This window comes from Penicillium robsamsonii (assembly GCF_028829455.1).
Source record: "Penicillium robsamsonii strain IBT 29466 chromosome Unknown utg000003l_segment0_segment0, whole genome shotgun sequence".
NCBI lineage: Eukaryota > Fungi > Ascomycota > Eurotiomycetes > Eurotiales > Aspergillaceae > Penicillium > Penicillium robsamsonii.
Genome location: NW_026643221.1, coordinates 5,385,116 through 5,407,448, shown reverse-complemented (window position 1 = coordinate 5,407,448; position 22,333 = coordinate 5,385,116). Strand labels below are relative to the sequence as shown.

Below are 22,333 nucleotides of genomic sequence, written 5' to 3'. Positions count from 1 at the left end.
GATATCCAAAATGTTATACTAGCCTATCAATCGGGTGTCTTGAATTAGTGTTATGGCTAGCTTTTTGATAACTCGAACCGTTTGTCGATATATGACTACAATCCCACCAACCCCCTTAAGCGTGGCCAAAAGATTCCTACCGCGACCCAGGCTCAAATAGATAGACCGTTTCCGACTGAGCGTCGGTATGGCATTGAGAATCATCCTCAATATAACCCGGATATCCCGTCGGGAAAATCGATAATACAACCAGTTGAACATGGGGTGATATCGGGCCGACGTTGATGTTATTCTTTGACTTTCCGATCTCTCTCTCGCGCGCAGAGCTAGAGATTATTCTCTGTTTATCAGATACTCTAGTATTTCTATATAAGTTATATAATATATTATTATCATTTTCCCGGGATAATCTGAGGGTGATAGACGTAGATTGGCGTCTTTGATGGAGATATTTCAAGGCTGTTTATCTTGTCCAAGTAGAGAATCCCATTGAACCTAGTATCAGATTAAAGAAATCTGTGATGTATTGATGTCAACTATGAGACACTCGACTCCCAACATCTATCTCCCATTTTCTACATCCAAGTCCAGTTATTGCCGTCATACATCAAGATATCCATATTCTCCTGACTAGAAAACTGAGTTGTCGACTGGCTTTCAATCTGGCTGAGAACTTCCACAGACATCCGGCGTAGGTTGTCCACCCTCCTTTCATCATCGGAGGGCCACTCATACCCCAACGCCCTCTCGTGACCCGTGCGAGTCTGGGAGAAACGGAAGTTGGACTGAGTATCTTTTGGGGGAATTTGATTATCGTCAAGGGCGCCGCTCCGATCTTCCATTGGAATCGAAGGGATGCCAAACTCGGCTAAATTAGCCGGGCTTCCTCTGTCAACGCACCAGTCTGAGTTAGCCACGGAGCCTAAGGATTCTTGCTCTAGGTCTGAGGGCATGGATAAGTGTGGGTTGTAGAATGAGCCCAATTTGGGGGGGCTTTCTTGGGGTAGCATCGCGTATTTCTCCCTCGCTGAATCAAAAAGTTCTTCATCGGAAGAGACTTCGCCGTCTAGTTCTCTCATGAATCGCTTGAATCCTTGGGTATACTCTCTCATATCAGGGTCATCTTGTCGGTTGTTATGCTGGTTAGCATGACTATTGTCCTTGTATCCACTTTCGTGGTCGTAGTCTTCGTTCTGCAGTTCCTGGGTATCCCCGGACTCGTAGGTGGCTCCTTCATGGTCACACCAAAGGCATAGTTTTCCATGGCTACTGACCACAGGCTCGGTGGTCCTATGGAATGCATTGGAGATGTTGCTGTGGAGGTCATTCTGCTGGTAGATGATCTGATCGACGCTTTGGCTGGCTCTGGATCGTTCATTCGAGACCCGATCCTGGCTCGGAAATAGCAATACCATCGGGTTGAGAGTCTCTGGTGTAGACAACGTGTGAGGAAGCATTGGCGCGAGGGGCCCATTCTAGAAGAATGAATAGTCAGCTTGCAAGCTCAGATTGGTTGTGTCAGATATTAACTAACACATGCACTGCTTCGGTCGCCGTCGGATCCCAACGAACTCCGGGGTGATATGTTAGTGTCGTCCTCCGTCTTCTCGCGGAGTTGGAACCGCAATGTTTTGGCTGCAGATTTGATCTTTGTAACGACCCCCTTCCACTCGCCATCGGTTTCAAATGCGGTGTTTAAATGCACATGGGACCAAACCGGATCCCGTTTGTTCTTCATCCAAACCCACTGAGTGTTGAGGGTGGCAAATGGAACGAAGCCCCGGATACCGCGCTCGTTCAGATGCCCCCTAAACATGTAGGAGAATATCTCCTCGGTTTCCTTCTTGTCGCACATAAAGAATCGATACAAACAACACAGTACCTGTCGCTTGTATTGGTCCCATCGAAGCGTGGGTCTCTTTGGAAATTTGGTTGACTTCATTTTGAGTTGATGGGGGAGATAAGTTATAGCAAGGACTGAAAGTTCAAATATGGAAGTGAAAAAAGATTGCCATAGCTTCTGGGGTTGGGGCAAGAGAGATTTATAAACGAAACAGTTGGATGGCAAACACGAGTCAAAAGAGGAAGTGGTAACAATACTTCATCTGCGAATACTGGGACGCTGAGCTAGAGAAGTTTGACTAGAAAGGTAATAAATTCCTTATAAAACCAAGTCCCCTATAGTTGCTTGATGTATAAAAGCTACTCTAAACGTGATAACCTTCCTTAGAAACCACATGAGTGCAAGGCCCTTAGGATTGAACGCCTTTCTTTATATCTACTCATTGTTTGAAACTACCTTTTTATGTAAAGATCCTTAGCACTGGTGATATGGCTAAGCTCGAGTATATCCAGTTTACCTGTGACCCAGATTCTGTGAGTTCTCCGGAGCATCTCTTCTATTCTTAGATGTCGAAATAGATTCTCGATGAAATGGATATACGACTCGAATAGATCTTGGCTTTCTTGGACCAGTCATCTATACGAAATCGATCTCGTTCAAGATCACATTCCGACTGATAGTCGACTACCTGGTCGCAGAGGGCGTTCCTTTCTGACAGAATGTTTGGCTTGATTCAATTATTGAATGCTGGGTTGAAGGAGGATCTCCAAATCTCCATAGTGTGGTACAAGCACTGGATTCAATCGACCTACATTCCCTAGCCTCCGGGTATCTGAACGAAAATTGGTTAAACAGGCGCTCATCTCTATCCAAGACGGCGTACAGACTACTACCCAGAATTTAGAGGCTGTACTGGAGCATAAATGGACTCGGGCAGAAAGACGGGTTGCTGGGCGGTTAGTCCAGTGACTTAGGGTTATACATGTGTCTTTTATCATGGGAGCTCATCCCTCTTGAATACAACTCTCTTCCCTCTATTTTTTTTTCCCCGCCTCACCGTGCCAAGCGCACCAACAGTAATACTAGCGGGTGGGTGCTGGTCGAAGTACGTACCCGCGAGGGGCGGTGCGCTTGGCAGCACTCTTTTTTGTATCTTTGTCACAAAACCCGAACCGGAAATTGAAGGTCTGTTTGAAACAGATTTTGACCTATCAAGCGCAGCATTTCTGCAGATCCTCCTCGGGGGTCGTCGTGGGGTAATCGGGAGAAGCCCTACTCTCCACAACCTCCAACTACCTTGGGTCATAAGTGGAAGAAGTAAAAGATATCAACTACGCATTTCCAAGCCCCAAGCTCATCATGGTCGATAGACTACCAACTAAAGAAGATCGTGTGGATGTCCTCATTGTTGGTGCCGGGCCAGCTGGGCTCATGCTGGCCAACTGGCTAAGTCGCTGCGGAGTCAAGACTCGGATTGTTGACAAGCGCCGCTCCAAGGTACATTTTCATACAAAGATAAGAGCTACCACATCACATACTGACTCCAGTGCAGATCTTCAACGGTCAGGCGGACGGTCTGCAATGTCGCACTCTGGAGATCTTCGACTCTTTTGACTTTGCCCACCGGGCATGGCGCGAGGCGAACCATATGCTGGAGATCTGTCTTTGGAATCCTGATGGAAATGGCCGTCTTCAACGAAGCGACCGCATTCCAGATACCATTCCTGGAATCAGTCGTTTCCAACAGGTCGTACTGCACCAGGGTCGCATCGAGCGGTTCTTCCTCGATTCAATCAAGGAACATAGTGACATCCGTGTTGAGCGTGGTGTGTTGCCCACAACTTTTGATTTCGACGAAACCAAAGCAGGCGATTTCGAGGATTACCCTATCAGTGTTAAACTTAGTACCTTGTCCGAGGAAGAGTCCACGCCTCAACAACGGCTACAACATCAGAAATCTTCTGACGGCCAGGAAACAGTAATCGAGGATGGGCTTTTCCGAAGTAACTTGGTTGCTGATGACACTGAAGACCTCATCCAGGCGACAGAGGCCAAAGGCAATGGAAACCTCAATCAAGTGGAGCATATCAAGGCTAAGTTTCTGGTCGGTTGTGACGGTGCCCACTCATGGGTGCGTCGTCAGGTCGGCTTTAACTTGGAAGGTGGCTCAACCGATTATATCTGGGGTGTGCTCGACATTGTCCCCATCACGGATTTCCCAGATATCCGCCATCGATGCGCCATTCACTCCGCGGATGCGGGTAGCTTGATGGTGATTCCCCGCGAGAATAAACTTGTTCGGCTCTACATCCAGCTCCAGGCGACAGATTGTCAGAAGAATGGCTCCAAGGCTGACCGGTCCTGGATTACTCCCGAGATCATCCTGGAGTCTGCCCAGCGTATCGTGCATCCATATAAGCTCGATTACGCGTATTGCGACTGGTGGACTGCGTACCAGATTGGACAGCGAGTGAGTAACAAATTTTCGCAGAGCGATCGCGTCTTCTTGGCAGGTGATGCTGTCCATACGCACTCTCCCAAGGCTGGACAGGGTATGAATGTCAGTATGCAGGATAGTAAGTTTTCGAATCCTGGCGTGCTAGGAATTAATACTCACATTTCGAATAGCGTATAACCTGGGGTGGAAGCTCGCCCATGTGATCAACGGTCTCAGTGAGCCCTCGATTCTCCAAACCTATGAGTCTGAGAGAAGGCAGATCGCGCAAGATTTGATCGCTTTCGACCACCGCTTTTCGCGACTTTTCTCCGGACGCCCGGCCAAGGACATCATGGATGAAGAGGGAGTCAGTATGGAAGAATTCAAAAGCGCATTTGAAAAAGGAAACGAATTCGCAAGCGGAATAGGTGAGTTTCTTACATTAGTTGAGGTGTCTGCAGTACTAACCTCCATTTTTGTAGCTGTTGACTATGCTGCCAGTATTCTCATTGCGAAGGAAACGGATGTCGCAGTACAAGCCAAGGAAACGATCATCAGCCACCCACAGCTGGCTGCAAAGATTGATATTGGCAAACGTATGCCTAGCTTCAAAGTTTTGAATCATGCCGATGCACGCCCATGGCATCTACAGGAGCTATTAAAGAGCAACGGGCGCTGGCGAATGGTAATTTTCCCTGGACGGCTCACCGAGCCACAGAATATGGAACGCTTCGAAAGGTTAGGCGCCTCTTTGGGAGGGCCAGACTCTTTTATTCGCCGGTTCACACCACCAGAGAAGCCTATCGATAGCGTGATTGAGGTGTTGACGATTCATTCCGGATCACGAACAGAAATCGAACTTCTTGACCTTCCTGACGCGTTTCACCCCCATCACGGTGACATGGGATGGGATTATTGGAAAGTCTTCGTCGACGAGCAGTCTTACCATGAGGGACACGGTCAAGCTTATGAAAATTATGGCATTGATCCAAACCGCGGAGTTAGTGTCATTATTCGCCCTGACCAGTATGTTAGTTGGGTGGGAGAGGTCGATGACTACGAGCAGATGTCGCGATTTTTCACTAGCTTCATGAAGCGACAGGCGGGAAACTAGGAGATCAGAACTATGGGGCATCTACAAGCATGTTGCTCTAGTACTTGCCCATGGAAAATGATAGGTATAGCAGCGCCCTATAGACCAAATTTTCATGTCAAATACGACATTCTATTCCATATCGCAGTTGCTAGCGAGAAACTAAGCCAAATAAAATCAACAAAACAGCCGACTAGCACCAGCAGTTAAAGTGTCAAATACACCAGGTAATACATAATTTGGTGAGAGGTGGAATCGCTGTTTGGTGGGTGAATTCTGCAGTCTACCAGGACGATGCGCTCTTCTGGGCGATACTCGGCCAGGGCAAAGGAGGCGAGAGTGGTGATGGTGAGAAGAAGTAAGTGCATGTTGGGAACCGAATGATCTATTGTGTTTTGATGGTCTCGTTTTCGTTTCGAATGCCTGTGTGAAAGTCAGATCTAAGGTCATTGTCAAGGTATTTATAACGTAGAAAGAGTGCTCATCAAGAAAGAAGCTAAACTATCGTGCTAAGCTGCAGTCTACGATATCATGTCAGACTCTGCAAATACCAGCAAAGCATTCGCCCGTCGGCACCGCCGTGAGAGATTATAGGCGGAGTTGTGAAAATCTTGGAATAAGATCAAAATCTGCAAGCCCAAATTATAAGCTGTTGTATCAGCTCAGCTCGGGGACGCCGTAAAGGAGCCCCCGTCCTATACGGCCTGGGGGCTCCTATACGGCCTTTCTGCAGGGCGTGTCGTATTTTCTGCAAGCTTTCTGGGAAGGCAAGTCATGTCCATTACACAGAGATTTTAGGGGTAAAACACAAAGCCCAGGAAACCAAACACTTGGAAGTAGAAAATTGACCTAGGTAAAATGCTTCTCGAGCTTTGGCACAGTTTTTTCTCAATTCTCATTGTCGGGTTTCAAGGTGTATCTTTGGGTTGACTTTATATTCCTTGACTGGAAGACTTGGTAGATAGCCGTGGTGCTGCTGATACCTCCACGAAAGCCCCTTGATATACCAGCTTCAACCACAGTATTCACTATGATCACACCCAAGTATCTATGCATCTATCGATCTAAAGCTTCGGCTTCCCGACCCCATTCGCCTTCCCCTTCTCCTCGAAATACTCCCTAACCCTCTCCCTCGCAACAGAGACAACCTCCGCATCCTCAACAGTGGGTGGGACACTAACCTCCGCCGTATACTCCCCCTTTACCCCAAGCTCAACAAGCTCCTTCAGTACACGTCTAAGCGTCTTCCCACTCCGCGTCTTAGGAATCATCCCCCGGCCCTGTATAATCCCACCCAGCGACGCAATAGCCCCAATCTGCTCGCGGACCAGCGCGTTAACCTCAGCAAATAACTGCGGGCTGGGTGCTGCCGGAAGAGGTCCGGTTTCTCCAGGGATTGCGCCAGCTTTGGGCTGGATGAACGCGAAGGGAAGATGGCCTTTAAGGGGGTCGGGGATGCCGACGACGCTTGCTTCGCTGATCGATGGGTGTGAGAGGATGGCTTGTTCAATGGTTCCTGTGGGAATGAGTCAGATCAAGTATCCTCGGGTCATGGCGCTGGGTGGCAAAGAAAAGAACATTCTTACCAGTACTGAACCGATGCGCGGCAACATTGATGATATCGTCACTCCGCGACATAACATGCACGTATCCATCCTTATCAATCATCCCCGCGTCACCGGTATCAACCCAGCGGCCATTAAACCGCTTGAGATATCCACGGTAAAACCGCTCCTCGTCCTCAAAGAGGGTCGTGAATGCCGACGGGGCGAGTGGTGGCGCCATAACGATATTACCCATTGTGCTCGGCACGACTTCACTGCCTTCGTCATCGACGATGCGAACGTCAAAGCCCGGCATTGGGAAGCCTGCTGAGCCGGGACGGGGCGTGAGGGGCGAGTGATCTGGCCCGGATGCTAGACTAGCAAGGGCAGCACTTCCATTCAAGGCAACACCCGTAATCGGGGATCCGGATTCCGATGACCACCAGTTATCAATAACAAGCGCACCGTCTGCTGCATACTTACCAAGCAGATCTTGGTATGAGCGAACAATACTCGGCTCGCTACGTTCACCGGCGAGGAAAAGCGCACGGAGAGATTTCAATCCTCCACGTTTCCCAACCTCGCCGATAATCTGGTCGTTTGGGTCATCTTTCCGGATAGCTCGCATGGCAGTTGGAGCCGTAAAAAGCGCATTCACGTTGTGTTTCTCAACGATGCGCCAGAATGTCCCTGCGTCCGGCGTGCCGACGGGCTTGCCTTCAAACAGGACCGTTGTGGCGCCGACTAGTAGCGGCGCATAGAGAATGTACGAGTGCCCGACGACCCAGCCTATGTCTGATGCGCAGAACATTGTGTCACCGGGACCTTTTATCCCAAAGAGGGATTTTATCGAGAGTTCCAGACCCACGGCGTGTCCACCTGCTTCGCGGAGGACACCTTTGGGGAGGCCGGTTGTTCCTGTGGGAAAATATAAGCATGAACAGAACAAGGTCTATCAGGAACCAGATTTGGTTCTGAGACCTACTCACCACTTGTGTAAATAATATAAAGCGCGTCCGTACTCTTGACGGGAACAGGTCCAGCCTTAACCCCACGGAACTGTGCACTCTTAACGAGCCTCTGCCAGTTACGCTGTCCACCACGCTTATCGGGCTGATTCCAACGCAGTTGGTCACGCTGCCAGACAATGATCCTGCTCGGCTTGAAGCTGCTTGCCTTGACAGCGCCCTCAACGAGCGGTCGGTAAGAAATGGGCCCCTTGGATCCCTCTATTCCACATGACGCTGTCATTATAGCTCTCGGGCGCGCGGCCTCGATACGCTGTGCTAGAGCTTGCGGGGCGAAACCACCGAAGACAGCGGCGTGGACTGCACCTAAGCGGGCTATTGCTAACGCGGCGATTAAGGCCGCGGGGATCATTGGCACTAGATGCGATGTGTGGTCAGTTTGGGGCGCCAGTTTTTAATTCCCCAATGGTGGTGATTTGCATACTGTAAATAATAACAACATCGCCCTTCTGTACCCCTTCCTCCCTCAATACACCAGCAAGGACCTCAACCTCATCAAGTAGACAGGCATAGGTATACTTCTCCGTTACACCGGTAACTGGTGATTCCCAAACAATTGCAACGTTGTCTCCATGACCTGCGAGCACATGTCGGTCGACACAATTGTAGGTTGTGGAGATCTCACCGTCGGCAAACCACGACCAGTGCTCATGCTCGGTTCCGTTTAGGGATTTTGTCTGCCGAGTTAGGGCACGTGAAGGCTTGCGGTGCCAGTGGAGTCTGGCCGCGTGATAAGACCAGAATGTTTCTGGATCGTGAAGGGAATGTGAGTGGGTGGTCTGTTGGGGGTGCGGGGACATGTCGAAGGTAATAGAAGTGGCAAAGTTGAAGAGGTGAGACAAAGAATCCCAATACGCTTCTACCCGAGGTCTCAATAATGAGAGAAGCTAAGACCCTTGGCCTTTTGTGGGGAGTGCGAGTCCGTGCTTTTCCCCCGCACTTTTATTCCGGAGCCAGAATGCAGAACCTATACTTGTGTGTAGGCACACTTGTTCGAACATTGAAAAAAAAACCCTTTATTGTCTATATTGCATAAATGGCTGAAAAATGAATCAAATAAAAGCTCAGTCGTAGGGTATCATATCGAAATGCCTGCTAATGCGCGACTGCGATCTTCTGGCTTCGTCTGGGAATTTTTGGGTTTTCGGACTTCGAGACGTGTCCGAAAAGATTCCGATCGCAACTTATCAAGCAGAGATCGAAGAGACTATCGTCAAGGAAAAAAACAAAAGAGTAAGGCGAGGGGAAATCTAGACAGCCAATCTGCATGCCTCGGCGCATTCCCAAAAAGCAAAATCAAAGCAAAGGGGGAGGGGGGGGAAACAAAAAAGAAAGAAAGAAACCTGCAAAGGCTTGCAGACACTGGCCTCAATCCCCATGCCAGTTCTCAAGGTCTTTAGAATGCGACCATAAAAGATGTAAGATGTAGCATGGCAGGGACCACCGACGCCGAACGAGGTAAACCAAAAGACAGAACCCTCCAGATGCACCCGGGACCAAAAGAGAGGAAGAGAGAAAAAAAGGAAGCCATTATTTCAGTGAGCAACAAATCCAACTCCCGGACGGACCCGGCCGATCACAAGAGTGTACACTGGAGCCGACTGCGATGTCGAGTCCGGTCAGGTCGGAAAGTCTTAGGATATTCGGGGCCCGCGTCGCGATCGCGGTGACCGGATCCAAAACCTGTCGGACGACGGTCTGCGCCACGACCCCCTGCCGCCTGTTGTCGTTGCTGGCGCAGCATGCGGACAACGTCGTAAAAGGCCTTCTCCACGTTGATGCAGTTCTTGGCGGAGGCTTCGACAAATTCACATCCCAGCTCCTTGGCCAATGCTTGACCTTCCTGTGCTGAGACTGCGCGCTCCACGGCCTTGTCGCTCTTATTGCCGACTAGCATGACGGGGACGGGCATTGCGGGACCCGCCGATGCGCTCATGGGCGAGTTCAAGTAGCTGGGGCCGGAAGGCGAACCGGAGCTTGACGATTCCTTGACCATCTTAATTTGGTTGTAAAATTTGGTGATGCGGGAGAAGGAGGCGCGCGACGTGATGCTGTACACCAATACGAACCCCTCACCATCCCGGATCCACTGGTCTCGTAGTGCGGTATATTCTTCCTGACCCGCTGTGTCCAGCACTTCGAGCATACACGACTGTTGATCGATCACGACTTGTTTGCGATATGAATCCTCGATGGTTGGATCGTATGTTTCGACAAAGTGATTAAGGCATAACTAGATGCACCGGTTTAGTGGGTATTTTTCTGCGTCAAGGGAGGTCAAACCAACCTGAATGGTAAGGGCGGTCTTTCCAACACCTCCATCTCCCAACACCACCAGCTTGTACAACGTCATTTTTCCAGCCATGGCGACCGGAATTGAGAATCGAGAGAAATCAACTTTGAGAAGTTAGCATCTTTATAGTATATAGCTTGAAAGAGACATACTAATTATTTCAGGGGAAAGAGAGGGAGAAGGTCGAAGCGCAAGGAGGGGAAAGGGTGAAGTAGCCCACGTTCCAGGCGGGGGGGGGAAAAAGAAAGAAACGCGATTCACCCCAATTGTTTTCAACGCAAAAAAAAAAAAAAAAGGTAAGGGAAAAGCAAAGAGAAGGGAAAAGATAGAGGTTTGGGAGGGGGGATTGTGCGAAGACTGGGGGGGGGGGCTGGAACGAAGTGGAGAGAGGGGTTCAAAAAGAGAAAATTATAGAGAAATTATAGAGAAATTATAGACTATAGAGAAGATATATAGAATCAAAGAGAACTTTTACTATTTTCCCCCTCTGAGACGGTTTCGGGTGGGAAAAAAAAAGATATAATCAAATGCTAAAGCTCTTAAGGCAAAAAAGGGATTTCATATGGTCTTTCAGTGACAGCTCCATGAAGTCATACATTTTTCTTTTACCCACATTTTATGCTAATTTTCTTAGGCTGTACCTACCCCTATGCCATTATGTCCTTTATCTTCATATATAATCAAATTCTCTAAAGCCTTTGAAAAAAAAGTGAAAGGAAAAGAAATGTCCAGGTCCCGAAGCTCCACTGTAAAAAGGAGAAACGCACAGGGCACAGTGGATAATCCCGGACACTTGGCTGAAGCTCATTTCCTTGGAGAGGAAGCTCTTGTTAATGTTCTTCTTAAATTAGTTTAACCGAGAACCTGTTCTTTATAATTCATTCTCAAATTAAGGCTATGTACCCCAGTCCACGTGGGAAACATCTATGGTTTCACGCTTGTCCTATCAGCCTCTAGACTCCATATATATAATATACATATATACATATATATGTTCTGTTAAAGTTCTGCAATTGGAATGTAATGTAATGGAGATTAAATTAATGCGTTTTGTTTTGTTTTATAGACTCGGTGGTACTACCAACGTACTCTTCCGACAACATACCTACTTAGGTATAGTGGAGTTATAAAGTCTCCCTCCACGGCCCTGGGAGACGCTATCCGAATAGCGTAGGTCAAATGCGATCCAAATCATCTGGATTTGGGATTCCGGAACATCGAAAGGTTCAACGCCAACCTCAAACTAGTTTAGGAGTCTTGGCCAGTTTAGATTGGCTGTCACTATCACGTTATACCCTTGCATTTTCCCCCTCTGCTTCTCTTCCGGCATACCTAATACCTAGCTAGGCGATAGGTTCATGTTCATATAGCCTGTATAGAACCGGTAAATGTTATCCCTTGGGGTCAAATGTTCACGGAACGGCACGTCAAAATCCCCATACATAGATCATCCTAAGGCTAGCTACAAAGCTGGACAACGGAAGGAAGTTCGGAAGGTGGGTATGTACTCTGTAGCTCCTTTTTTTTTTCCCACTTCTTTTAATTTGTTTGGCCCGTTTTTTTTTTTGGTTTTTTTTTTTCCTTCATAGCAGTCGGTCAATTTCCATAGTAGGTAACTGGTTGGGCATCAAACCCAATAGGGTCCGGGATGTCTCCGTTTCCCGTCCCAGTTCTGTGGCCGCGGGCCAGGGTGATATCGGGGAAACTATTTTGTCTAATTTGGTTTAACCCGGGCCGCGACGGATATTTTTTTTTCTTTTTTGATCAGACTCTGTAAACTTTCACCCCCTAATACAATGCATATTCAAGCATCTTTGTCCCCCAGCAGATTGAACTTCATAGCAATCATCGAAAGGGAATCGTTGAGGGTCCTAGAACTCTTTATCTCTCCATCCCGTTCTCACGGAAAGGTCCGGCCCAACGTTGCTAGGAATACTAAAAGGGGGAGCTCTGCACCAATAGTGACCGTGTATTTGATTGCAACGGCACAGGTTGATTGGCTGACGGCTCCTCCCGCTTGGCCGTTATATGGAGAATGAATTAAACACCCTGGTCTAGGATTTCGTATCGACTACGGGTTACCGGTGGCGGAATTCGATATGCACCTGCCTTATACTGATGTGCATGGTGCAACGGCTCTTGTTCAGGCCCCGTGAATCCGTTACCGTTTGTGGATGCATCCATCGTGTGTCGGGCTCCTTGCGATCGACCGGTTCCCAGCAGATTGGCCCTTGGAAACGGGATGTAATATTTCTTAAAATTATTCCTTATAGCTCGATCTTGGCATGAGGGATCTTCATTATTGATCCGTCGGATACTGCTTGAAGGGATCCGGGTATATCCCGTACCTTGTAAGGATCACATCTTGTAGAAGTAGATGTCGATCTCAATGTGCTAAGCACCCGAAATATCCCCGATGTTCTAAAGCGTCGAAATAATGGGACTCTCCCGTTACACTATTGAATCAACACTGGGACTAGTTCAATGCGTGGACGTGTCAAAGCTCAATATGTAATAGATATATGATTTGTGGAGAAAGGGGGATGCCATGTGGCCAAAATGCTTAAGCTGCAAGCATGATCTAGCATCACTGCAACGTTATGGCCCTAGTCTTTAGGTTTGCACTAGACCCTCAATAGTACTAGTTTTCTTTTTTAGAAGAGCAAGTTCATATCACTTAGATTCAAGCTGCAATAGGGGCTGCCATTCTATGGGATCTACAGAGATCGATATGGCTTCGGGCAGGGCAATCTATCTGTGACACGGCTGGGAGTGTAATTAGCCTAGAGTATAGCCCTTGACCTCGAAGCCCATACCGCCGATCAATCTATGCTACATGTACGGAGTACCAATGAGTGGGCTTCAGGCAGCGTGTAATCTAATATATACATTTGTAGATTGTAACGTTCAAAGCTCTACCTCTATAGTTCTTTTAACCCACGACCGGATATGACGGGCGGCGGTATCTGCTTTATTCTCATTGAATACCAAGAAAAAGCTGCATATTCAGAGATGATGTCGGTGTTGGAGTGACGCTATAACGAAGAACTCCCAGTGGGAGATTTCCAAAGTTGCCATGCCAGTGCCACCCAACAAGACCATAGATATTGTTCAGTTTGTACATATGTACTATATTGAACACGCGGCGCTATAAACAAGATTTTTTGACATCCGAAACAACATATAATCCCATTGAGTTAGCAGAGATCACCCTCGCTGGATATCATTCAAATAAGCCGTCACCCTCTCCACCAAAATCCGCCGCGGCTCCGCTTGATCGCTATCACTCAGCGCATGCGATGCATTAGGAATAACCATGCTCCTTGAATCCCAGATCTGTCGCCCACTCCCGTCAACAGCAATCTGCCACCGTTTCAAGAGAGCCTCCTTATTAACCCACGGCGGCACCGACTGATCCCTCCCAGAGTACAGCACCAGCACCTTCTGCTTCAGCAAACCCCTCTCCCGAATCATTCCGAATGTCCCACGGAACTGCTCATCACTCAAATCAGAACTAAACAAATCATCCTCAGACGGATTTTCTGGACTATCTGGGCTAACCAGACTCAAGAATCGCCGACTGCTAACCGGCGCAGAGGGCGGATACCCAATCCGCGACGTGACAGACAACGGCACAATCGTATCGACAAGATTGTGATCCTCATACATCGCCCGCCGCGCATCAGCAACAGCCTTATTGTATATCGCGCGCATCTTGGCCGGGCTATCACGCTCAGTGCCACACTTCACAACCCACAGTATGCCCTCGCGGTCAGAAACAGGCGCTTGCATAATAGCCCCGTCAACTGGTACCCGCACAATCGGCTTCCAATGGCGGTCAAAGACAGGGTGTGCCGGCCGTGGGTTTGGACAGTTGATATAGTGCATCACGTCCTGGCTGCCCGTCGAATGGCCCATGATGACCACTTTTCCGGCACCAAACTGTGGCTCCTTGTATTTTCGGACGTATGAGACGCATTGCGATAGCTCGTCGATGTCTTTGCCCAGTCGTCCCATGCCCCACCCTCCGCCGGCGCAGGATAGGATTAGCGAGAATACACTCCATTGGGATGGGTCTAGCGCGCGGACTACGTCGTTTAGATAGTCAACTGAACCGAGGCTGTCACCTAGCCCGCCGACGAAGACGAGTGTGTGTGGTTTGGGTACATGGCTACGGGTGTATTCGAAGGCGACGAGATTTTCGGTCTGTGAGGTGGCGTTAGCGGTGTGAATGGCTTGGCTGCGGAGGTGGATGGTGTACGCAGCGGTGTAGCACACCGGGCTGTCCCTGGGCCAGTGAGGTGAGGAGCTTGATTTGCATTATGAGATGTTGGGGTGCTGCAGGTGCGGGTGCCCGGTGCAGATTTGACAATGTCCGTCAGATCAGATAAGAGACCATCCATCAGATAAGGAGCTGCGAGGGACTTATTCCGATACCGGCTTCGCGAACAGCGGTAATATGGGAGTTAGGGCTTATATATATATATATTACTAGCGTGTACCATTGGTATTATATTACCATTTCCCGACATCGGAATTTGACTTTCATACTTCCGTCAAGTTGATCATCCCTGCGTCAAATCTTACCCAATGCGAAGCAGAACGAAAAAAAAAGGGCCAAGAGGCATTTTAGATAACTTTTAACTTGGGATATATCATGAAACAACAGGACACCGCCCACAGTCTGCCCAATTCGGTCGCCCCCAAAATACGAGCACCTTCGCTCAGTGCTAGTTGGATCTCGGATTCGTGAAGTAGCAACTTTCATCCATGGTAGCCAAGATGACACTGAAAGCTTTCCGGACTACTAAACAGCTCCCGCAGATGTCGCACAGGTTATCGACCAGCTCTTTGAAGGGCGCTCGGTACTATCGTTGGTTCGAATAGAACATTTTTGGGCGATCAAAAGCGGCAAATGGTGGTCGCACAAGCTCTAATTAAAGATCCTAAGATATTGATCCACGACAAAGCCGCAACTTTCATCGACTCCAGGGGCGAGAAGGAAATTCTCATGGGCGCTGCTCTGAAGGGAGAACCAACTGCACATCGTCTTTCTGCCTTCAGGAAAGATACCGTATCCCGGTCTTGATGTGATGTCTTTGGTTTTCATATGCTTCGTTCTGGCTGTTATCGAGTCCTTCTTTAAAAATTTCAGCTGGGTGGGGTTTGGATGGGTGTCCGAGAAGTTAATCAACACTATTCGCGTGTTTCTATTCCGCTCCCTGTTTGAAGAGGACTTGCAGTGGTACTGGTCTCATGATCACAATTACACAGGTATACTTGGAAGCATTACCAACGATGAAACCCCGATTACAGGCGTCGCAGCGTTCATAATTCCACCTCGCTTGGCACGATAGTTTATTACACAATCACTGATCCGGTCCTCTGTTGCCGGGGGATGCAATAGAGAAACCCGGCTAGCAACGGAGTGGAGACGCTTAGGGATGCACGCTCGCATATGTCATAGTACCTCATTCATTTTGAATAGAAATAAGTCCTACTATCGAGGTCTAGGCTCTGGGCCGGATTTGACGTTCAAATTTTCATTGCTCATATCTTTCCTTTGGATCGGCTCACGAGATAGTTACGGTGAACCGCTTTTGTGTACACTGCAGCCGGGGGATCAGGGGCGGACATCCTCTCGACTGTGAGACGAAACGGCATCGGGCCAGGAGGACCCTGACAATAAACACAGCAGAGGTCAGTATGTGCATTTCTTTCGGTTTGGGGGTACACTTACAGGAAATCTGCAGTCCCACATAGAAGTCTTTTTGCTTTCTCTAAATGATATGAGCGTCGTTCCGAGGCTACCAGGCTAGGTAGGTATGTTGGTGTACTCACGATATGTGCTGCCGAAATATGTCTTATGACCCGTCCCGGGCAAGGTCGCTGGTATTTCTCCTTGTTATCGAGAGCTGTGCAATATGGGCACCTGAAGGCGCATGCAGGGATATGCTTTGGAAGACCAATCAGAGTTAGTCATGTCTTGAAGTATTACCTCTTGGGGTAGCTTGATTTTAAAGTACTCACAATCACCACATGGTCAACCGGCCACTGGGCTGAGAAGTGCTGTCGACATTCACACACTTTCTTGCATTGGCTGCGGAGTTTATGCGTGAGTGAATATGAATCGAGAGACTCGGGGGGAAAATATCTTACACCCAGTAGTTAGGTTGTACTTTGGGGTCGGCTCTCATCCAGTAGAATCCCCGGAGCGGGCTGCCGTCGCCAGTGATCCAAGAATTTGTAGGGAGCTGGTCCTGAGGCTTGGAGGCCATCCTGCCTGAAACAAGATATTTCGTTGGCAACTCGGCTCTGATGCGCTCTGGGGAGGTTTTCAACGTTTAAAGCGCGACATTGAGGCCACCCGGTAATGATCGAATTAACCGGGTAGATGGGATGATATACGTACCTGGTCTCGCAGTGCAAACCTGATGATTTGGCAATGCAGGGATGGCTATGCGATGGCCATGTGCTGTTGAGGGTGTGAAAAGAAAACAAAATCGAACGCGATTGAGGATTAAGCCACTACCTCAGGTCAGACAGCCGCAAGGCAAGAGCGAAACTTGACGTGATTTTCTGACTCGAGAGCCTAGACTGTCTTCCTCGGGGCTACCTTACATTAAGTGTGATGCAGATAAGACTTCTCTGTCACAGCTCGTTGACTCTAATGACTCTATGACTTGGGGTATTATCACCACACAAGCCAGCCTGTCCTGTGACGCTTCCGATGAGCCTGTCATTTCCTTTCGGTAGAACAGCTAATATCCAGTGATATTCTCGAACTCCTACTTCATTAGTAGAAAGGTGACAGCTTTATAGGTGTGCTTCTGGTAAAAGTTTATGCCCGAGAGCACCAAACGTACTATGAACAGATATATTCTCCCCGTATCACAATAAGAGGCAGAGATTATGAGTTCAAGACATTTGAGAGTGGTAAAAAAGGCTGGAATGAGTGGTAAAGCACCTGGTATACATCACCCATTCAAATTCTCCCTTGGGATAATTGCCGAGGTCATCTGGCAAGATCAAACCAAAACAGGGTTGAATATCACTTTACATGTAGAGTGAATATATCATCTTGTCATAACACTAGATAGAGAGATGTGATTGAGAGGTGCGGGGGTTTCAGTTCGATAGGAGATTATGCACCTCACAACCAATAAGAGACATCCTCTTTTCGATTCTGTCCTTCAGATATCGAGCATATAAGATCTTAACCTGGCACATGCCTGGGGAAATATCTCGGTTTGATATTCTAATTGTCTCTTATCTAGCCCCATCTGATCATTTACAATGACCAGTCATGCCCACGACCCCGAGCAAAACGAAGAGATCACCACACGAGAAAATGAGGCCAGACCTATCCTCAAGCGTACCATCGCGGGCCAAGACAACGCCAAAACGCAGGCAGTCATCTCCGAGCTTGTTCAAATAAGACGAGGGCTGAACCAACGTCACATTCAGATGATAGCCCTGGCTGGAACGATTGGTACTGGCCTCTTTCTAGCGACTGGAAAATCCCTAGCAAGGGGTGGGCCACTAAGCATGTTGCTCGCGTATGGCATTGTAGGCATGCTCATCTGCTGCGTGGTTTTTTCCGTAGCTGAGCTTAGTGCTCTGGCACCTCTTTCCGGTGGTATCATACGACACGCAGAATGGTTCGTTGACCCTGCGTTGGCGTTTGCGCAAGGTTGGAATAGTGTTTATGCCAATGCTATTCTGCTACCGGCTGAGATGGTGGCTTGTGCTGTCATTATTGACTTTTGGTCTCATATTAATCACGCCATATGGATTAGCGCCCTGGGCGCGCTGCTGGTTATTAGCAACATGCTATTGGTCAGCATTTACGGCGAGCTGGAGTTTGTTTTTGCAATGTTAAAGATTGCTCTAATTGTCGGTGTGAATATCTTGGTGAGCAGATCTCGCGCAAAGAATCTTTCCGGTTGGTTTCTGACTGCCTTTCGTATAGAGTATCTGCATCACATCTGGCGCAGGCCCACGGGGTTATCCCATGGGATTTCGATTTTGGCGAGACCCTGGACCCTTTGTGCAGTTTCTTGGTATCGATTCCTCATGGGGACGGTTCCTCGGGTTTTGGCGTGTTCTGAGCAGTGCAGCTTATGCATTTTCTAACGTCGAAAACATATCTGTTGCAGCAGCCGAGACGCAGAATCCTCGCCATAACATCCCCAAGGCCGCCAAACGTGTGTTCTGGAGAATCATGATATTTTATCTGATCACCATTTTCATGATGGGCCTAATTGTTCCCTCCAACGATACGGGCTTGATGTCAAATTCTGGGGATGCTGGAGCGTCTCCATTTGCGATAGCTGCCACTAATGTCGGGATCAAAGTGGTCCCTTCGATCATTAATGCTGTCGTTGTCACAAGTGCATGGAGCGCTGGTAACTCTGGTGAGTCGGGGTTTTCTATCGACAACTGTACTTCTGCTAACCCAAAGATAGCAATGCTCGTTGGAACCAGAACGCTATATGGTCTTGCTCAAGAGGGACATGCCCCAAGATTATTCACGCGCATCAATCGTTTCGGGGTTCCCTGGATATCAGTTTTCGCAGTGGGGTCTTTTCTTGCCTTGGGATATATGACGCTATCATCCGCAGCTTCTCTTGTGTTTGATTGGCTCCAGCAACTGGTCTCAGCTGCCTCATTAGTGCATTGGATCAATATAGAGGTGATCTACTTGAGGTTCTTTTATGGGTGTAAGAAGCAAAAGATCAACCGGACTGAGCTTCCCTGGAAAAGTCCCTTTCAACCTTACGCAGCATGGATTGCTCTGGTTTCGTTCAGTGTCATTCTACTTACTGGCGGATTCTACGTTTTTATCGAGGGTAACTGGAGCCCTCAAACCTTTGTATCGTCATACTTTAACATTCCTCTTATATTTGTCTTATATTTTGGGTACAAATTTTGGCGAAAGACCCGGGTTGTTCCATTGGAAGAAATTCCAATCCGTGAATTCCTTCACATCGCCAATGAAAATCCAGAACCCATCCCATCTCCAGCTTCTGGGTGGCGAAGATTAAACATCCTTTGGGCTTAATGTTGGGAAACTCGCAATGGAGGCCATGGGAGAAGGTAAAGATACGTTAGAAGCTCTAAATGGATCCATGATGTTACAATCTGTTCGTTAAAATTGTCCAAATGTACACATTATCCACCGGAACGCGTCTCAACCCATTCTTCTGGGGTCTAACCATTAACTATAGAGGGCAGACCGTTCTTACTCAATCCCGAATCGCCTAGCCACCTCTCGGAAGCCATCAGACTCAAGATCAACCCACATATCCACCCAGTCCTCTGTCTTAGCCTGTGCAGCCTGTTCCTTTGACCACTCTTCCTCCTGCTCACGCTCAACATAGATGGTCTGAAATCCACAGCTCTTGGCGGCCTTCAAATCCTCGAGATGCGCCGCAACCAGTCCGCACTGGCCTGGCTCCAGTCCAAACATCTTGGCAGCACCCTTATAAACCAGCGGAGAAGGCTTGTAAGCCTTGAAATTCTCCGCACTAACGAGATGCGTGAAAGGCATTGATCCATGTCGCTGGAGATCCTGTAGTAAAGAGACATTCCCATTTGACAGAGTAGAAGTGGCGAACCGACGGTTCAACCACTCAAGACCCCGGGCACTATCCGGCCACGGGTTGAGCCGGTGCCAGGCGAAAGATAGTTCCCACAACTTCTCGTCCGTAAACAGGCCGTCCAGACCACGCTGCCGCAAGAGGTCCTGAAGGGCATTGTAGTGGTGCTGATCGACTGACACAAACTCTTTGGATGGATCAAATGTACTGGTAAATTTATTGTAGGACTCCCGCCATTCTGCAACCAATGCTAGCCAGTTGTCCCAGGTCATGGCTGCAGCGCGGTCCTGAAGGTCGGCTATGAGGTCCTTGCGATAGTTCACAGTATACAGGGCGGCTGCGCTCAGCTCTTCCGTAACGCATACACGCCATGACACTACTGTGCCGAATACATCAAAAAATAACATCTGGGGTGGGTGGTCTGTCGACATTGTGGTTTAGTTGGAGATGGAGATGATCTATTTCCCCGCACTTTGGAGGTTATGTCGGTTTCCGAAGGATTCACAAAGTTGAGATCCCAGCTAGATATAGGTCAGGATGAAATCGACTTCATATATCAAAACCCGCAAATATGCTTAGTCAATGTTCCGAGGCCCCGGGACCGGTTAGTATACTTCGCGCAGTCCAATATGTGCGCAGCATGTGAAATACGTTAAAAGATTTCCAGATCTCACTGGATAACTTGAAAAGAGAAAGGGAACAGCTAGTGTTTTGCTTGGAAACTTGCGAAACATATGAGTGACCACGGTGGAATTCAAACATTCTGCCAATTCTTTGCCGCCTCTCAACTTCCTCAAAATGTTAACTCTCCGTACTCGGTACTTTGAACGCAACCCGTGTCACCTGCGCCTCTTTACAAAAATGCAAGGGCCGGTTAGCTAGCGGAGAAACAAAAAAGAACCAAATATGAATTGTCGACCTGTCAACGGCCAAGTCAAAAGTACAGAGCACGGAGTACCGCGTGTCCCCCTGAGGTGGGGGCAAATGGCTGGCAATGGTTCGCCGAGATTCCTTGCTCATCCCCGTTGTTAGTCCGATATTCCCTCTAAATTAGGGGGATAGCAGAGTCTAGACACTCCGGATACGAGAATAAAGCATTCATTGCCAATCATTGATTGTGCGCCACCAACTATACGGCACTTGCGACAGATGAGAACTCCAATCTCGAGGCCTTTCCCAAGTACTTACCGGATTTTTACATGTGGGATGTTCATCTCGGTGTGGATTCGAAGCTCTCTCGGTGGGGACCTTGAATGGGTCTGTTTTTACCCATTTTTACCCCTGATCCGCAATATCCGATGATTTGATCTATTTGTCTCCCTGGGCACAAAGAGGCGTCAAATATAACAACATGCAATACGCAACATGCACCCTGCAGATTCTGAAACCAGACCAACAAGCCTCTCATGCGAAATTATTTACGGCGATCGTCGCCCAAACAAGCGACAGGTTGGCCATTTAATTATATTCTCAAACACGCTAACAATCACTATTTTAGTGTCTTCGGAATCGACACTATTGGTCATTGCACTTTTTTTTTTTAACTTGCCTTGCACTCATCAAAAGAATAGGGGTGATCTTCCCTTGAGCTTCGAAGGCGTGGATTTTTTTGTCACCAACTACCCCAGGCAATTGATATATGAGATATTAAACTCATTTTCCTTTTTCAGCTTTCCGACTCTCTGCATTGCATCGGTTTTCTTTTTTACCTTTCTTTCTTTCTTTCTTTGTTCTGGAATAATCAGCATCTCCAGGGTCTTGGAGATATACGGAGTACAATACGTACTATATCTCGACAGCCATTTATAGCTATGCTTTAGTGGCAGCTGCAGTGGAGTCTTAATCCTCTGGCTAATCGGGTGGATTCTTTTCTTTCCCCATGTCTCCCCCTAACGAACACCCCTGGGCCTTTTTTCTTTCTTTTTTTTTTTTTTTGCGCCAATCCAATTCTCCTCGCGTCCAGTATTTCCGATATGCCGCAAGGCTGATCTGAGTTCCCCCAAGGTCTTTTCCATATAGGTCTAAGCTCTCAGATCATTGCGTAAAGATCTCAAGTCTCTAATCCTGATCAGCCCCTCGGACTGATCAATTTTCCCTCCCGGGATCGGCTATACCTCCCGGGTTGACATCTTGTCTCTTAAGCTAAAACGGGATCTGTTCACTATACGGAGTACTTTGTAAGTCGAGGGTCTCACTGCATGTCCAAATCTCGGCCCCTAAACGTGCAGCCCACACATCTTTGTAACTGTGGCTGACCTCTCCGTTCCAAGTTCCATTTTGAATAACCACCCTTCATCCCGCGTTCCACCAGTCGATTGCAGGTGAAATCTGTCTCCGAAAATCAGCACTTCAAACAGTTAATTGTCAGATGGTGGACGGTAGTCTTTTGATGGGATCCAGTGCGTGACGTGCTCTGGCTAGTCCAACGAGCAGAGGACCCCGGTGATGGTTTGATGGACTGAAGCTTTTTATCCGGCACATGCGCAAAGAGAG

The 22,333-nt window shown here is 48.2% G+C and overlaps 7 protein-coding genes across 7 annotated transcripts; 2 read left to right on the top strand and 5 right to left on the bottom strand.

Annotated features, from left to right (window-relative positions):
• Window positions 1–575: 575 nt before the first annotated feature.
• On the bottom strand, window positions 576–1,942 carry N7447_006800 (uncharacterized protein; the record flags this gene model as incomplete). Its single annotated transcript, XM_057231062.1, has 2 exons — window positions 576–1,475; window positions 1,535–1,942. The coding sequence occupies 2 exons, from the start codon at window positions 1,940–1,942 to the stop codon at window positions 576–578; spliced, it is 1,308 nt and encodes a 435-aa protein (XP_057086152.1).
• Window positions 1,943–3,202: 1,260 nt separating this feature from the next.
• N7447_006799 (putative FAD monooxygenase) lies at window positions 3,203–5,394 on the top strand (the record flags this gene model as incomplete). Its single annotated transcript, XM_057231061.1, has 4 exons — window positions 3,203–3,340; window positions 3,396–4,419; window positions 4,472–4,708; window positions 4,763–5,394. 4 exons carry the CDS (start codon window positions 3,203–3,205, stop codon window positions 5,392–5,394), a joined length of 2,031 nt encoding a protein of 676 aa, XP_057086151.1.
• A 1,043-nt stretch (window positions 5,395–6,437) lies between these two features.
• Window positions 6,438–8,745, bottom strand: N7447_006798 (putative acyl-CoA synthetase; the record flags this gene model as incomplete). The annotated part of the gene is made up of 4 exons (XM_057231060.1): window positions 6,438–6,889; window positions 6,960–7,835; window positions 7,907–8,302; window positions 8,370–8,745. The coding sequence occupies 4 exons, from the start codon at window positions 8,743–8,745 to the stop codon at window positions 6,438–6,440; spliced, it is 2,100 nt and encodes a 699-aa protein (XP_057086150.1).
• A 776-nt stretch (window positions 8,746–9,521) lies between these two features.
• Window positions 9,522–10,310, bottom strand: rasB (Ras small monomeric GTPase RasB; the record flags this gene model as incomplete). Its single annotated transcript, XM_057231059.1, has 2 exons — window positions 9,522–10,178; window positions 10,233–10,310. 2 exons carry the CDS (start codon window positions 10,308–10,310, stop codon window positions 9,522–9,524), a joined length of 735 nt encoding a protein of 244 aa, XP_057086149.1.
• A 3,135-nt stretch (window positions 10,311–13,445) lies between these two features.
• N7447_006796 (uncharacterized protein) lies at window positions 13,446–14,559 on the bottom strand (the record flags this gene model as incomplete). Its single annotated transcript, XM_057231058.1, has 2 exons — window positions 13,446–14,444; window positions 14,500–14,559. 2 exons carry the CDS (start codon window positions 14,557–14,559, stop codon window positions 13,446–13,448), a joined length of 1,059 nt encoding a protein of 352 aa, XP_057086148.1.
• A 2,975-nt stretch (window positions 14,560–17,534) lies between these two features.
• N7447_006795 (Amino acid/polyamine transporter I) lies at window positions 17,535–19,302 on the top strand (the record flags this gene model as incomplete). The annotated part of the gene is made up of 3 exons (XM_057231057.1): window positions 17,535–18,152; window positions 18,211–18,655; window positions 18,707–19,302. 3 exons carry the CDS (start codon window positions 17,535–17,537, stop codon window positions 19,300–19,302), a joined length of 1,659 nt encoding a protein of 552 aa, XP_057086147.1.
• Window positions 19,303–19,482: 180 nt separating this feature from the next.
• N7447_006794 (haloacid dehalogenase, type II) lies at window positions 19,483–20,271 on the bottom strand (the record flags this gene model as incomplete). Its single annotated transcript, XM_057231056.1, has 1 exon — window positions 19,483–20,271. One exon carries the CDS (start codon window positions 20,269–20,271, stop codon window positions 19,483–19,485), a length of 789 nt encoding a protein of 262 aa, XP_057086146.1.
• Window positions 20,272–22,333: the final 2,062 nt, after the last annotated feature.